This window comes from Taeniopygia guttata, chromosome 2, assembly GCF_048771995.1.
Source record: "Taeniopygia guttata chromosome 2, bTaeGut7.mat, whole genome shotgun sequence".
Taxonomy (NCBI): Eukaryota; Metazoa; Chordata; class Aves; order Passeriformes; family Estrildidae; genus Taeniopygia; species Taeniopygia guttata.
Genome location: NC_133026.1, coordinates 33,497,596 through 33,512,086, shown reverse-complemented (window position 1 = coordinate 33,512,086; position 14,491 = coordinate 33,497,596). Strand labels below are relative to the sequence as shown.

Here is a 14,491-nt window from a genome sequence, read left to right as displayed (position 1 = left end):
TTTATCAGTTTCAAGTTGGGATACATATATGGCTTGCTAGAAATATACTGGCAGAGGAAAAATAGCTGCTTTAAGTTGCAGCTTTGAAAAATGCTTTGAAAAATGCTTTGAAAACCTGTAACTACATGTCTCTCAGTGATGCAACTTGCCACTGAAGGGCTTGCACATTAAATTTATTTTTCACTTGCTTTCATGGCAGGAAGGAGATCTTCTGAAAAGAAGAATAAGAAATGTGTGCTAATAAATTACTTTGTACTATTTGAAAATTTAAAGAGTAACTTTAGTTATCCTCAGTCTTGGTTGTTTTATAATTAGGTGCTGTTTTCTTTGCAGATAGCGAAAATACCGATTATGCCAATTTCTATCAAGGTTTGTGGGACTGCACAGGAGATGAAAGTGATGAGTTGACATTTAAACGTGGTGATGTTATCTACATTATCAGCAAGGTATGAGACACTGCTGGGGCTACATGGTTGTAAAAAGAGCCATGGCACAAGGGCACATTCCCACAGTTCTGTGGGGGGAAATTGGCACTCCCTTTCAGATCCTTTGTCTGCAATCAGATAGCCACTGCAATTAATTATTTTGTCAAATGAACTATAATCACAATTAAAACATAGCCATGTAACAGGAATTAACTTTAAAGCATGTTTATTTACATGTTAGATCTTGGCTACCATTTGTTAACTGACTTAACAGGAGACAATGTACTTTCTGCTTGTAGAAGTTAACCTTGTAGAATTTTAAGTTATCTTGTATGTTATGTTTTTTGTTTCCTGTTTTATATTCCTGACTCTGCTGATTCTGACTTTTTGGGGATCTTTCTACAGAAGATGGTTTGTTTTTTTGAACTATGCTTTCATCTTTGTATGTATATTGTTATTGTTCTGAGAGCTCAGATTCCAAATTTGTTTGCGCTGACAGATTTGGGCATTTTTTACTACATTTCTGTTTGCAGAGCAAATTAGAAATATAATTTCTCTCATCTGAATTGGCATCAAACAGTAAAGTGGTGAAGTTTTATTCTATGTTAATGTTGGTTAATTTTCAGATTTTTCCTTGACCTCCCCAACAAAACCAAAACCTCTGTTAAAATATATATCTCATGGTCCGTTGAAGTCTACTTCTGAACAATTAACCAGAGGAAATTTGTTTTCCCCACATATTAGAAAAAAAAAAAAAAAGCTGAGCTTTTAAAGTTCTCAATGAAAAAAACTATATCAAATACGTGACTATGTAATTGCTGTTCAGTGTAATTAGTACAAAAAAAATTGTAGGTCATTGAAATACACAAGTAGGTGCATGAAAGGTAAAGGCATCTGTTTGTCCTAGTTGCAAGTTAAGTTTTGTCACAATTGCTTTAAATCTTCTGTGATACCTTTAACTACATTACTGGATAATAAATGTAACAGCTTCTGTTTTAAATAAATTTAAGATTTATGGATAGAAGGATAGTCCTATATAAAAATATAGAAGATGTATTACTAATATTAATTTGACCATGTATGTCTTTTGAGGTATTTCATTGTCACTTAAACTAATAACTGAATTGAATTACTAAAGGTTGAATAAAGCTTGTGGATTGGGCAAATATTCAAGCAGTTTTTCAGCACTGAAGAATTGGACTAATATAAAATAACCACCTCTTTTCCCTCTCGCTCCCCCCAAAAAGCCCAGGAGTGAATGGATTCCACTGTATGAGTTTGGCCTCTTTGTAGGTTGTGCTCTTCACGTACATTATGGCGACTATAAAATCTTAATCTTCAGCTTGTAGGTGAAAAAAATTGTTTGCTACCCCTTCCCCAAAAGAGTGAGAAATTTAAGTTAAAAAATGGAGTAAAATAGAAAAACAGTAGCTTAAGCTGTCCTGTGTATATCAACAGTCCTCTTGCCATGCTGTGATTAATCCATAATCGGTCCTTGAAGCAAGCTTGCTGCTGCTCCAGATATATAGAGCCTCTCTCTGTTGGAATGATTTCTACTCCAAAATACAGCCCAGAAAATTCAGTCCTGTTTCGCTTAAAGATTGTTACAGCTTTTTCAGAAAAATGAGTGTTGGCCACTACTGTCAGCTTGGAATTTAGGGTCCTTGGAGGGGAAAGTGCCAGAGAATTATCTATCTTAACCCTCCACTTGATTCAGTTCCAAGGTCTAATCATTTATGAGCTCTTTGTCTGGTAAGTGAAAATATAACCAAAGGAAAAGTGAGCCTAACTATCCCGAAGTGGGTCAAGACTTTTCTTCTAAAATATTTCCTTATCCACTACATTAATACTTGGATTTTGTGGCAGTCGGCAGGAATCCTAGGCAATTTTTTTATTTTTTCACACCATCTAGTGGTTGAAAATGAGAGATGCAGGTACTGACAGGGGGGAGATGTGTATGCATCCAAAATGGTGTCATAAATTCAGCTTCAGCTGAACCTAGCTGTGGCTTTATTGCCTTTCTATCATATGTCAGCCAGGAACATTACTCTTGAAAATCACATTTTGCTGATAAGGAAGTAAGTACGGGTATAGCCATGTTGTAGTAGGAAGGGTGAAGCATTAACAAAATATCGAGCATATTTGTGCAACATGTAATAGTTCTTTGTTTTACAGTGAAATATAAATGGTATAGCCTGCTCTGATGAACGTGATAAGATAGATATTCATCTCTCCCAGCAACAGTTATGCCAAAGCAATATATTTTTACCAGCTTTTCTCATGCCCGTATAGAAATCAGGGGGAAAGCATTATTTGTTTGCAAGAAATACGATCATTAGTATAACAGAAGTAATTTTAAACTAGTTTAGCAAATTTGGGCATTTATAGAATTTAAATAAAGCAAGAAGAGCAATATGTTACATGTAAGTTTTTAGGTAAATGTCTTTTAGCCAAATGAGCATAGTTTCAGTTTGGCAGTGTTTACTTCCTAAAATAGCTAAGTATTACGCAAAGACAAATCCCCAGGATTTGCTTTTAAATGAGCATCAAAACTCAGTGTTATTGCAGTGAGCATGAGCTCATACTCTGACAAGCAAGATACCTATGCCCGACGAGTGTAGTTACTGTAGAAAAGCATGTTTTTCTTGTTTTAAAGGTGTATTCAAAAACTATTTAAGCTACTTTATAAATATTTATGTCAGTTGTGGCTTTTGTGTGGCAGCAGTCCTCTGGGCTTTTACAAAAAACCCCCAAAGCCTCACAACTTCTTCCTAGGTTTTTCTATCAGGTTTCCCTCAAAAGTTGAGTTTTTAATGGGAGCAGAATTAACAGAACTATCACAATAGTACTTGTTAACTTTATTTAAAAACATAGTCAACATTTCAGATTATTTGATCAATGTATTTGTACAGATATATTCATATTATTACTAGTATTTTAATGTATAATATTCTTGAATATTCAAGTGTTTTTATCACTTATGCTGTGAATGTCATGTGAACTTTCAGAAAGCTATATACCCTTATTCCATGTTGTAATGAAAAAATATAGCTGTACTGAATAAAGAGACTTGTTAATAACATTTCTTAGTTAATATTGACTGTTAGAAATGCAATACTTTGTAGTCCTCTTTTCTAAAAGGATGATTGCTCTTAACTCCTGCTCATTTATGGGCTTGCCTTTGCTTTCAACCCTATGTGATAAATGGGAAAACAGACCATAGTATAGCAATCATTTTTATAAATCTACCATAGCTCTACTCAAGAAATCAATTTCCAGAAACAATGATAACTATGGATAGAGGTAGTTCTATTTTTTTCCTAAGTTTTGTATGCACAATTTATGTAAGTGCAACACTTGCATTACTTGTTCATTTGCTTTAGGTGTGTGTTTTGTGTTATGAAGTTCCATAACATGTTATGAGGTTCCAGTTTCAACAGCCAAATGCAAATAATAGTGAAAATTTACCTCAATCTGTTAGTGGGAACCTGCTTAGTAGACTTACTGACATTTCTTCACATTAAACTAATTTAATATACTTCTTATTTATATTTGTATTAAAATAGCAAATACTTTAAAATCAGAAATTATATCTTAAACTGGAATTCTTCTTGTTATTATTTCATTGCACACCAGTGGTGCTCAATCTGGTATTTATAATTCATGGAAACCTCATCTATGACAACCTTTTGCTCCAGAATTTCTCATGAAAGTAGAGTGTTAACTTGGTGCTTAGATTACCCTATATTCAGCAGTTGTAGGTTTCATGTGTGGCAGATTTTTGTTCTTTCAATACAATAAATGTTAAAATGCTCACATCTCAACCTGTATTTTTTGCCTAGTAAAAAACCAAAGAATCTCCACAGCTCAGGTTACTGCTTATGAAATAAAAGAACAACTTAACCATGCAGCTATTTCAGAATCACTGTGAACATTTAGTTCTCTATCTGTATAATCTTAATGAAATATATTTATTCAGTATTTTGTCTAAAAGATATGAAAGACACACTAAAATCCGGAGTGTTTTATTTTTTCAGGTTGTTTCTGGCTGATCATACTGAGATCCATAATTTCTATTCCATGGCCATACTGCCTATGGCTCCTCCTCTAGCAAACAGGGAGTACAACTAGGAGCAGATCTGCAGAATAAAACACTCAGTGCTTGAGCCCTGGTGTCCACACCACGCTTTTTCAAAGCTGTTGGATGTCCAAAGAGGTCTAGTCTGGTTTTTTGGAATGAGAACACATTAATGGTTGACGCATGTTAAAGTACATCTCTCATTTTAGCTTTATCTGAAATAAATGTAGTGCTCTGAGGCTGTGCGAAGGCAGCCAGTGGCTGGAAGGTGGGAGCTTTGGGAGATTCACTTCAGTGGGATGCTTCTGATCAAAACTAAAATGCAACACTCAGTTATACATTACTTCCTTCCTGGTTTGTTTAGTTTTGATCTTTATGGGTGGGGACAGGAGAACAGTAAGTATATGTCTAAAGACAATAGTGAAAGGCTTTAAACAGAAGTTTGGTTACAACTAAAGCCAAGTGACTCTAGCTTTGTTGATTTACATACTGATAATATGTAATACTGATAATATGATAATATGTAAGCCTTTACCTATAAGATTAGAAGAAAAGTTGGCCACGTGTTATCTAATGGAAAATAAAATGGCCTTCCTATTGTTCCAGGGTGTTTTCTGGGGGCAGTTTTGGTTCAGAACTCAGTCTGCTTACAGTGATTTATATTGGAAGTCTTTAATTGCTGTATATTTTCTCTCACATCATTGTGGGAAATAAAACCTAATAATGCAACCATACAATAAATTTAGTGCTTATATTTTAAAGGATGACCACTTTATTGCTGTCTTAAAACAACTCTACTACCTGTGAAGAAGTCTCATTCAGTTATTTAAGACATTTGTCATTTTCTGCTTTTAGAGACTATGCTGTTCTGTGCCAGAACTGCTCCCTGGTTGATAGTGTATCATTCAACAATTACACCAAAGGAAGTTCTAAAACTTTTTAGCTTTTTATTAATTTTCTGGATGAATTGGAGATGTTCTAAAATATTATCTTGCTAAAATTGCACCCTAGAATGTTCTTTGCAAGAAATGTATCCCTGCTTCTGAATATATTTAGCTTGATAGTAGAGGTTACTTATTTTAACCCCAAACAAGGCTATAGGTACAATTTGCTTTTTAATGTTAAAGTTTGCAGGTATTCAGCCCATGAGTTAGTATTACTCACAGTGCCACTAGAAGAAGGAAGGAGAAAAGTCTTGAATTCACATACTTTGGTTGTGGTTTTTTAAAATACAACTCCGTTTTTTCCTTCAAGGCATTGAAACACAATGATATTTTTCAGCAACTCTTTTTTAAAACCAAACAAATAAAAAAGCTCACCCCACAAACATGAAAAAACAAACCATATGTATTCAACAATGGAGACTAATTGCACAAGAACTAGATGTTCTCAACTTTTGCTGAAGTCAGTAGAAGTTTATATGGTGCAAAGCCTCTGGAGAATCTCATATAGGCAGAGGAACTATTCTAAAGGTAGCAACTGCTTTGGAAATCCTCAAGTGTAAAAATTTTATTTTTGTATGTCAAAATATCAAAATTCTCTTCTGTAGAGGACTAAAATCTTGGATTTAAATGATATCTGTAGAAAATATGGAGTGTATTGCTAACTATTGCATTTTCCCCAAGTACAAAAGGTTTTATGATCAGTGTCTCATGAAGTCATGGGTACCTAGACATCAGTGCAGTGAAACGGTGGGATGGGAACAGGGAGAAGCATTTGCTCACAGTGTGTTCCACTGGGAGCATTTAAGGAGCCTGATGGGACTTTTATCCCTTGCTATCTAGCATGCTGTACAGAGTGTTTTGCCAGCATGTTAAATGTTAAATCATAACCTGTTCCTTATTGGCCTGTAAAATTACTTCACTTTGGTTAATAAATTTCTGCTGGGGAAAAAAAAAATCCACTCTATGCCAGTAGAAATGCAGAAATACCTTAGAAAGCATTTGGTAATTTGTTAAGGTTGTTGTTTCATATTATTTGGCATAATATATTCCACTGCCCTGGTGCTTGTCTTCCTGAGCGAGGGGGAGTTGTGGTGGCCCCCTCCTCCCTCCCTGGCCCTGCTAACATTGCCTGGTATGGCAAATGTGCTCCCTGTCACATGGCAGAGCGTGGCCGCACACTTGTGCATTCTCCTCATTGCAGGGCAGCTGGATCTGGCCCTGCCCCCCTCTCCCTATCCCTCCATTTGCCTTGGAGCAATTCATTTTGCAGTTATTGAATTTCTTTGGAGAGTTATTTTCATACAGCGAGCATCACAGCACCTCTGGATCTTGATAGCGTTTCTACATAAGGAGAAAGAAGCTTTGTGTTAGTAATTACCTAACATTGTCAGGAGCTGACTGCAGGCCTCTTTCTAGTGATAACAGAATAACCACATAATGTAGCTTTATAGCACATGATTAATAGAAAATAATTACACATCCTACAAAGGGATGCAATATTTCTTATAAATTGACTACAATGGTTTCCTGTAGATTAAAGGACTCTTCATTATTTTATCAGTCCTTCTGAAGTATAGTTGCTTGCCTATGTTAGCAGTGATATTAAGAGCTGAATGCAGTGAGGGATACCAGATGGTAAACCCAGTGGCACCTGAGATCTGAAGCTGATGCTTGCAAAAGCACAGTTTTTCCCAACTTTTTTTATTCTTATAAAACCCCTAACTGTATTCATATCCTTCTGTATATTAATCCTTATTTTCCACAAATGTGGACTGCAGACTTTTATTCTACACATCTTAAGCAGCAGTGATGGACATACAGACCTCACAACAGCAGTGTATTAATGAAATTATATTGCTGCAATGGAGTTTATAATTAATAACATTAATAGAAACAATATATCAATTTGGGTTTTATGTGTGACTTCAAGAAAGGACTAGGGGGGCTGCTTATCTGCCTCACTAGTTAAGCGCTCGTTCATGTTACTGAGGGTAGGAAGGAGGGGTTATGATTTTTAAAGAGAAATGTCTGTATTTAAATCAGTTTAAAAGGGAGTGCTATCTAATTATTCTAAAACCAGATATTAAGGTTTTATGTTCTTGGTAGCCAGGTATCTGCATTATATTTTTGTTCAGACTTCTATAGACTGCAGATAGTTTAATTGGGATTCATCTTGCTCTTGAGACCCATGCAAAGAATAGTAATGTAAAGTAAAAACTTCTGTGTTGCAGTATTGTCTGTATGGTATAATGGTTGCAGTGAATCCTTAAATTAGTTTACTAGTCTGTTACATCAACATTCATTTCATCTTCTCACTTAGCTTCGTGCCAGAGCAGTAAGTGGTATATTAATAAGTAGTAAAACCCAGAAAGTTTTCAAAACAGCAGCATGCTTTTAATTTTAATTTGAGTAATCTGAATTATTTCTTTAAAAACAATTGTTTCCAAGTCCATGTAGTGTTGCTAAGTGGAACATTTTCAATGGATAATGTAATCCACAGTCTTTTTCTGTGCCATTTGTCATATGCAGTTTAATGACTGCTTAACTGAGCCACTTCCCTCATTTCATGTATTGTTTGTTTTTTTGGCTGATGTCTAGCAAAACTTGCTTAATCACTCTTGTCAGTCAGTGTGCGAATTCCGTGTAGCAGCTTAAAATCTTTTGTTGCTTTCTCTTGGAGAGATTTATTGCTGAGATTCCAGTAGTATACGTGAGTGCTGCTCCTTTCAGCAATTTCCCGCTTCAGTCTTGAAATCTAGTTTGTATATTTAAGCAGTGTATTGTGAGATAAAGTATAGATTTTTAAACAGGCTGATCTGGAAGATTATAAACCTTAGTGTCAGGGTATTGTTTTGCCTTTAAGTATTTGGGGTGTAATGTGAAGCCTCATGGGAAAGGTTATTGACTTGTGTGGAGAGCAGTGTGTACTGAAGATCAGGTTCAGATACCTCTAGACTTTCAAGACCAAACCCATCACCAACAGTCTGCTTTGCAGTGGAAAGGGGAAGAAGGTGGAATTATTTTTGCAGCTTTCTTGTTTGCATGTTCACATAATAAATGAAGGTTTTCCTGCTGTTTTTTAAGTGGATTTCCTTTAAGTCACACTTACTGCAGTGCTTCATGCATAGTAGGATAGAATCTTTTACATTTCCAATTCATTGTTAAACGAAGGAAGAAAATGTTTAATTGAAGACTAATGTTCACCTTTCCACATTCAGGAAATACAAAACTGTGTGTGCTTGCATACAAACATTAAAAAAAAAAAAAAAAGGCAATGAAAAAACGCCCCTATGAAAGTGGGCCATCATAGTTAAGCACAGAGAGGGCTGAGTACACTAAGCACCTCATAGGACCCCAGAGAACTCTTGACCAGGCTAAATATTCCAGCAGAAAATCATTATAGCCCGTGCTCTAATGAAATGCCATTAACCCTTAAGCTCCATTTGGCTATTTATAACAAAAAAACTTTACTACAGTTCAAAATAGTAGCTTCATCTCAGTAGAACCAGTAATTCAAAATTCTAGAGCCTTTTCCTCTTCTCATCAGAAGAGCAGTGTAACAGGAAGCAGATGCTGCTTATCAGAGATATCTGTGTATTTTTTATTTTGCATATTTGTTCCAAAGTAATTTCTATCTTGCTAATCATTCAGTTTTGAGTATGATGTCTGTTTAATAATGCTTAATTTGTAACTGAATATATGTGTGCATGGAATTCGAGCTGTTACAATTTATTGAACCATTGTTAGAATTGATTCTAAAAATATCTCATAGGAAAAAAAGTAAATTATATACAATAATTACATATCAGTATTACATTATTTTATTTTTACAATAATTACATACCACAATACCACAAAACTCTTACTTAGGACTGCTTTTGGAAGATGTTATTTCTTTAAATTATTGTAATTCATTTTGTTTCATATTTATCTCTCTAAGCCTAAACATATTTGAAACAGGAGTGCATTAGTCATCTGTCAGGAATATCTGCTGTAGAATTTTCTGCAAGCCTAAAGCAATAGTAGACTTTGTCCATAGAAAGATATTATGTATTAGATCTATAGTGTTCCTTTCATATTTGAGTGAATTAGTTTTTAAAATAAGTTGATGGTAAGTTTCTTAGAGTTTAGTTTGTGATATGAAAATGATCCCTGTTGATTGTTATATGTCAATGTTATGCTATTAGATTTTAGTTGCAAAGACAAGGGTTTTGTATTTTTGATGAACAGAGGATAAGGAAGTCGGCTGTTTTTAGTAGGTGTTAGAGAAGCATGGCCATAATTAAGACATTTCCTTGAATACTCCTGGCCTTTTTAAAATTTACCTTCTGCCTTTGCTTAACTGCATGTGAATGCCTATAACAAAAAGATAAAATGTTTTAATTTTCAGTTGAAATTATTATAACTGTATATAGGAGAAAACATCCATAAGGAGTTGCATACAAAACTCTATTGCATTTATATCAGACTAAAGGTTAATTCTGCGTATTGTTTTCAATTAGGAGTACAATAGATTTGGCTGGTGGGTAGGAGAAATGAAGGGAACCATTGGCTTGGTGCCTAAAGCCTACATAATGGAGATGTATGATATTTGAGAGGCCTGGGTAAGTACATTTTAATCCAATCTTCTGTAATGGCTTATATGTTCCCTTGTTCTCTGTTTCATAAGTATGTCTTTCCTGGAACCTTTATAGGAGTCCTGTTAACATAAAGATTATGGCAAAATATATTGAAGGTTCAATTAAAGTACATTTTTTTCTAGGGTTCTATATGAAATATTAAACCACAGGGTACAAGAGATTATATATTTAATAACTGTGTTCCTTTTTCTAGATTTTTTAAAAAATAGAATTGATGTTGTTTCTATTTAGTTTTGTTACTTCAGTAATATGTATATATCTGTCTGTGCAGAAAAACTGTGAAGGGGATGGATATTTGGACAGGTTTGATATGCATGTTTGAGGTTTTTTTTGGTTAATGATGAACTTTCAACTTCGCTTTTCCTAATCAGGAGAAATCTGCACTTGAAATGAAGAGTGGTGTGCAGCTGCAGTTTACAGACCCAGCCTCTGGAAGAAGATTCTGCTGTATGTGTTTTGCGGTTTCAGCGAATGTAGTCAGATCGTTGCCTCGTGTATATGAAACATTATAAACTGTAATTGATCATAACTTTATGGAAATGTTCTTTTTAGCCACTTTTTATAGAATTGTAATGCCAGGAAATTAATAGATGGTAATTAACATATGGGGCACAAGCAGCCATATAGTTCCTGTTGCTCTTTTTTTAACATGCTAGCAGCACTCTGTATAGCTGTAGGTTTGTGTTCTCTCAGGGAATTTTGCTATCTTTTCCTATTTTGAAGATTCAGAAAAATTAAGCAGAGCTTTGAGGGTAAACTACTACTCAATGAATGCATGCATTAACCTTTTAATGCTCACTGTACAGCTTGTGCAGAAAGTTGAGGGAAATTTATGTATAATTTTTCAAGTCTTGGAAACAGACGTTTTTAAGTTATGCTTTAGCCAATGATGTATTTTACTCATATATTTAGTATTGTATTGTTAATTACTATTTTGTTGACACACAATGAAGACTTGATTATTTTGCTGGTGTAATAATGGGCCTGTGTGGTAATACTGCCCTGGTACCATTCTGACTTGGACAAGGTAATTCTATGGAAATTTGTGAAAATATATTAAATCCTACAATTTTTGTTAAGTCAACACAAGCTAAATTGCAGGTAAAAATATTTTTGTCCATGGTAGTGTGGAATATTTATCTGTACCTTACAGACACTTCTGCAGAGTCAAATCTGGATACCTTGCTGGTATGTGGAATTCTGATATAGGTTATGCAACAGAGATCTTCATCTTTACCCTGTATGGATTAGCAACAGCTACCTGCATTCTTGTGTCATAGCCAGACCTTTGGCTAGTCAAAAATATTGATTGAAACATAAAAAAGTACACTAAAATACTACCACTTGTGGACAAGTGGTTGGGCAAGTCAGAGTTAAAACTTTATATACTTTTCTTTTGGACATGTACTTTACCATTAGCATGCAAGATCAACTTTTTGGGTCCTCCCAGACAGTTGATTTGCGAGACCCTTAATCTGCCAACGAGGCAGGTCAGGCCAGGCTGTGAGTTGCTGAGCCTGTGCAGGTCCCTGTGTAGTTGCTTGTGCTGTTTATGCTTACAGGCAGACCCCACGAACATGTGGGTTAAAAGGAAACGTTAGTCTGAACTTGGAATTTGGATCCTTTCAGTGAATTAAGATGTTGTGCTGTGTCTTAGCTAATGTATGGTACTTGCTGGTACACTGAATTCTAATAGGCCTCAAACGGAACCGAGTTTTGTTGTAATTTTTTAAAGAGATAGTCATTGGAATTGATTCTATGTGTTATCAGCGAAGCATTAAAATGATAGATTATAGTCTTCAGATCTTTTACTACTTTAATTTGTCAAGTGTACTGGTGGATTGTGTACAGAATGTGAAGCGTTAATAGCAGGGCTGGAAACGCTCCTTCTCCCTTGTTAACATGGCAGCGCCATAAATCTGCCCACCGAAATAGTTTTTTATTAATCACAGAATTCCGAATCCCACCACCGGCACCATGTACTTTTTAGGGAATGAGCCCTCCCCCGCTCCTGAGACGCGGGAGGGGGGCGGCGCGGCCCCTGCGCTGCGCGGGCGCGGCGCTGGGGGGCAGCAGATTTTCGTGGGACGGGCGGGGGCGGTCCCGCTGCCGGTCCGCGCCCCTTCCCCCTCCGCGCCCTCCCGGCCGCTTCTGCTCTTCTTCCAGGAGAGGGAGTCCTCACCCAAGCGATGGGCGCAGAGCTGCCCGGCGCGGCCTCTTCTGGGCGGCGACAAGCGGAGACAGCAAGTGGCTTTTGTCTGTAGTTCTCTTTTAGGGCTTCCCCCTTTTCATACTTACTGCTAGGGGAAAGTAAATAAACTGCCTTAAGTTCAAAACGTGAAAGATGTCCTGAAACTCATTGGTAATGTCTCAGAAAAAAAACCAGCGATGGACCACGGATGAACGGTTTACTTTAAATCTGTGTGAATACCATAACCTTTTTTGGATAAGGAAATTTCAGTCAATACAACTTAAACGAAACTCAGGTAGAAGATGATAATAGCTTAATTTTCTTTGTTCACTTAGATTGTGCTTGCCTTTCTGTGAACGATGAGAGAGCAGATTTTTAAAAGCTGATTGTAACTCTCACATTGTACGGTGTTTTACTTGATTATTTGCTGTGTTCTGGATTTGTATGGTACTGCCATTAGATCTTATAATAATGTTCTACTCTGCAAATTTTTAAGGTTCAAATAAAGTTTAATTGTTTGCAAACTGTTATGATGCTAATAATTCAACAGCCTGCTGTGTTACTAATGAAATTACTTTGTTATGATTAATTTGGAAAATAGTGTGTTGATTGTAGTAATTAAGCACAACAAGGTGAAGTAAATGATTCTAATGCCATCTGGCCTCCAGACTGAATGAAGAAATGAAATGGGGCTGTCATTTGAATTTATTCAGAGAAGTAAGGGTAATACAAATGCTTTTTATAGCAGAGGCACCCGGATATAATCATGCCACTCTGTAGTATCTTTTCATGTGCTGCTGTATACGGTTAACTGGTTCACATATTTTTGCAGCATCTCGTTAGGATATACCTCTTTGTGCATACTGCCACCAATTACATGTACTGATGGCCGTGCATGCACTGGTTCTTCTACCAGAAAGATGTATGGATAAGATTAGAGAAGTGATATGGCTCAGCTTACCTTTTGCTCCCCTATTAAGGATAAAAACTTTCTGTGACTGGAATTAAGCTGAAAGTGAATGCTAATTAAGATCCCATTCTAAATTCAAAGCTAAATGCATAAACTTCTTTCCCTTTTTTTGACTGCAGTCTGTGTGACACAGTATTAGAAGAAACGTAAAGAATAACCCTTTAGAACCTGATCCAAAGACTGTTGAAACTGAGAAGCTATTGAATTCACTTGCTTTTGCATCAGGATCTCAAACAGTAACTCAAGAACAGGCAATACAGTTTCAAAGGGCTTTTTTCGCTAAATACTCTTTGTCCTCTTTCTGAAAGAGATGCAATTATTTCCATAAGGTGAACCAAACCAAAGAACAGCCCTTATTTCTCTAAGCCAAATAACAGAAATCCATTTTTCTATCTCAGGTAAAGCAAAATGAAGTTGTGGGTATAAATTAGAATCCTGGCTTGATACAGGTCAGTGGGATCTATAGCAAAGCTGTAAAATATTAATATGTGGTGAAAGTATCCAGGCAGATGACAGAGGTGTGCTCTTCAGTTGCATGAGCAATTTGAAGTTTCTCTCATCTCTCGCTCAAAGTTGATGAAAAATATGTTGGTATGTAATTGTGGGAGTAAGCATATGCATGGAAACCTCATAAACAACTTTACATAGCATAAAGTACTGATAAACTCTCTTAAGATCTTCACCTACCAGGGTTTCTCTGAAGCTGATATTTCCCAGACAGGAGTCTGCTTAATTCCATCTTTATTTAGGAAATCTGACACTCAGCTCAGCAAGGAGTGCTCTGCCAAATCTGCATCTCTGTCTTAGAGTTCATTTCCTGCCCAACATCCATAGTCTTACTGTGAGGGGCCAGCACCAATCAGCTTCACCTTATGAACTTAAAATTGTGGATTCAAGCTGGGTGTAAGCACAGGATTTGGTACTTCTGGGATGCAATTGTGACTTGACTCATCTTTCCATCCTACAGGAAGAAGTAAAAGGGGTTTAGATGGTGGCAGGATGTGCAAGTGAAAGGGATGCAGCTTTTCTTATCCAGCTATGTTGTGCTAAGGAATATATATGTTTATTTTCCCTTTAATTGTAAAGCAGATCAGGCAGTTATAATCCATGAATTATTATATTATAGCTTTTTAGAGATTTGTTTAGAACTGATTTTGTAATGGGATCTAGACAATTGTTTCTTCTTGTCTGAAATTGTCATTAGTCCCAACTATCACACGGAGAAATTCATAGAAGTTCAGTT

The 14,491-nt window shown here is 36.1% G+C and overlaps 1 protein-coding gene across 1 annotated transcript in view; it reads left to right on the top strand.

Moving 5' to 3' along the window:
• Positions 1–12,802, top strand: part of SKAP2 (src kinase associated phosphoprotein 2) — a 118,986-nt gene extending 106,184 nt beyond the window's left edge. The window contains exons 11-13 of the mRNA XM_012571628.5: positions 334–446; positions 9,950–10,051; positions 10,459–12,802. Coding sequence (XP_012427082.3) covers positions 334–446; positions 9,950–10,042 — 206 coding nt within the window. The 3' untranslated portion in view covers positions 10,043–10,051; positions 10,459–12,802. The remainder of the gene's footprint in view (positions 1–333; positions 447–9,949; positions 10,052–10,458) is intronic.
• The last annotated feature ends 1,689 nt before the right edge of the window (positions 12,803–14,491 follow it).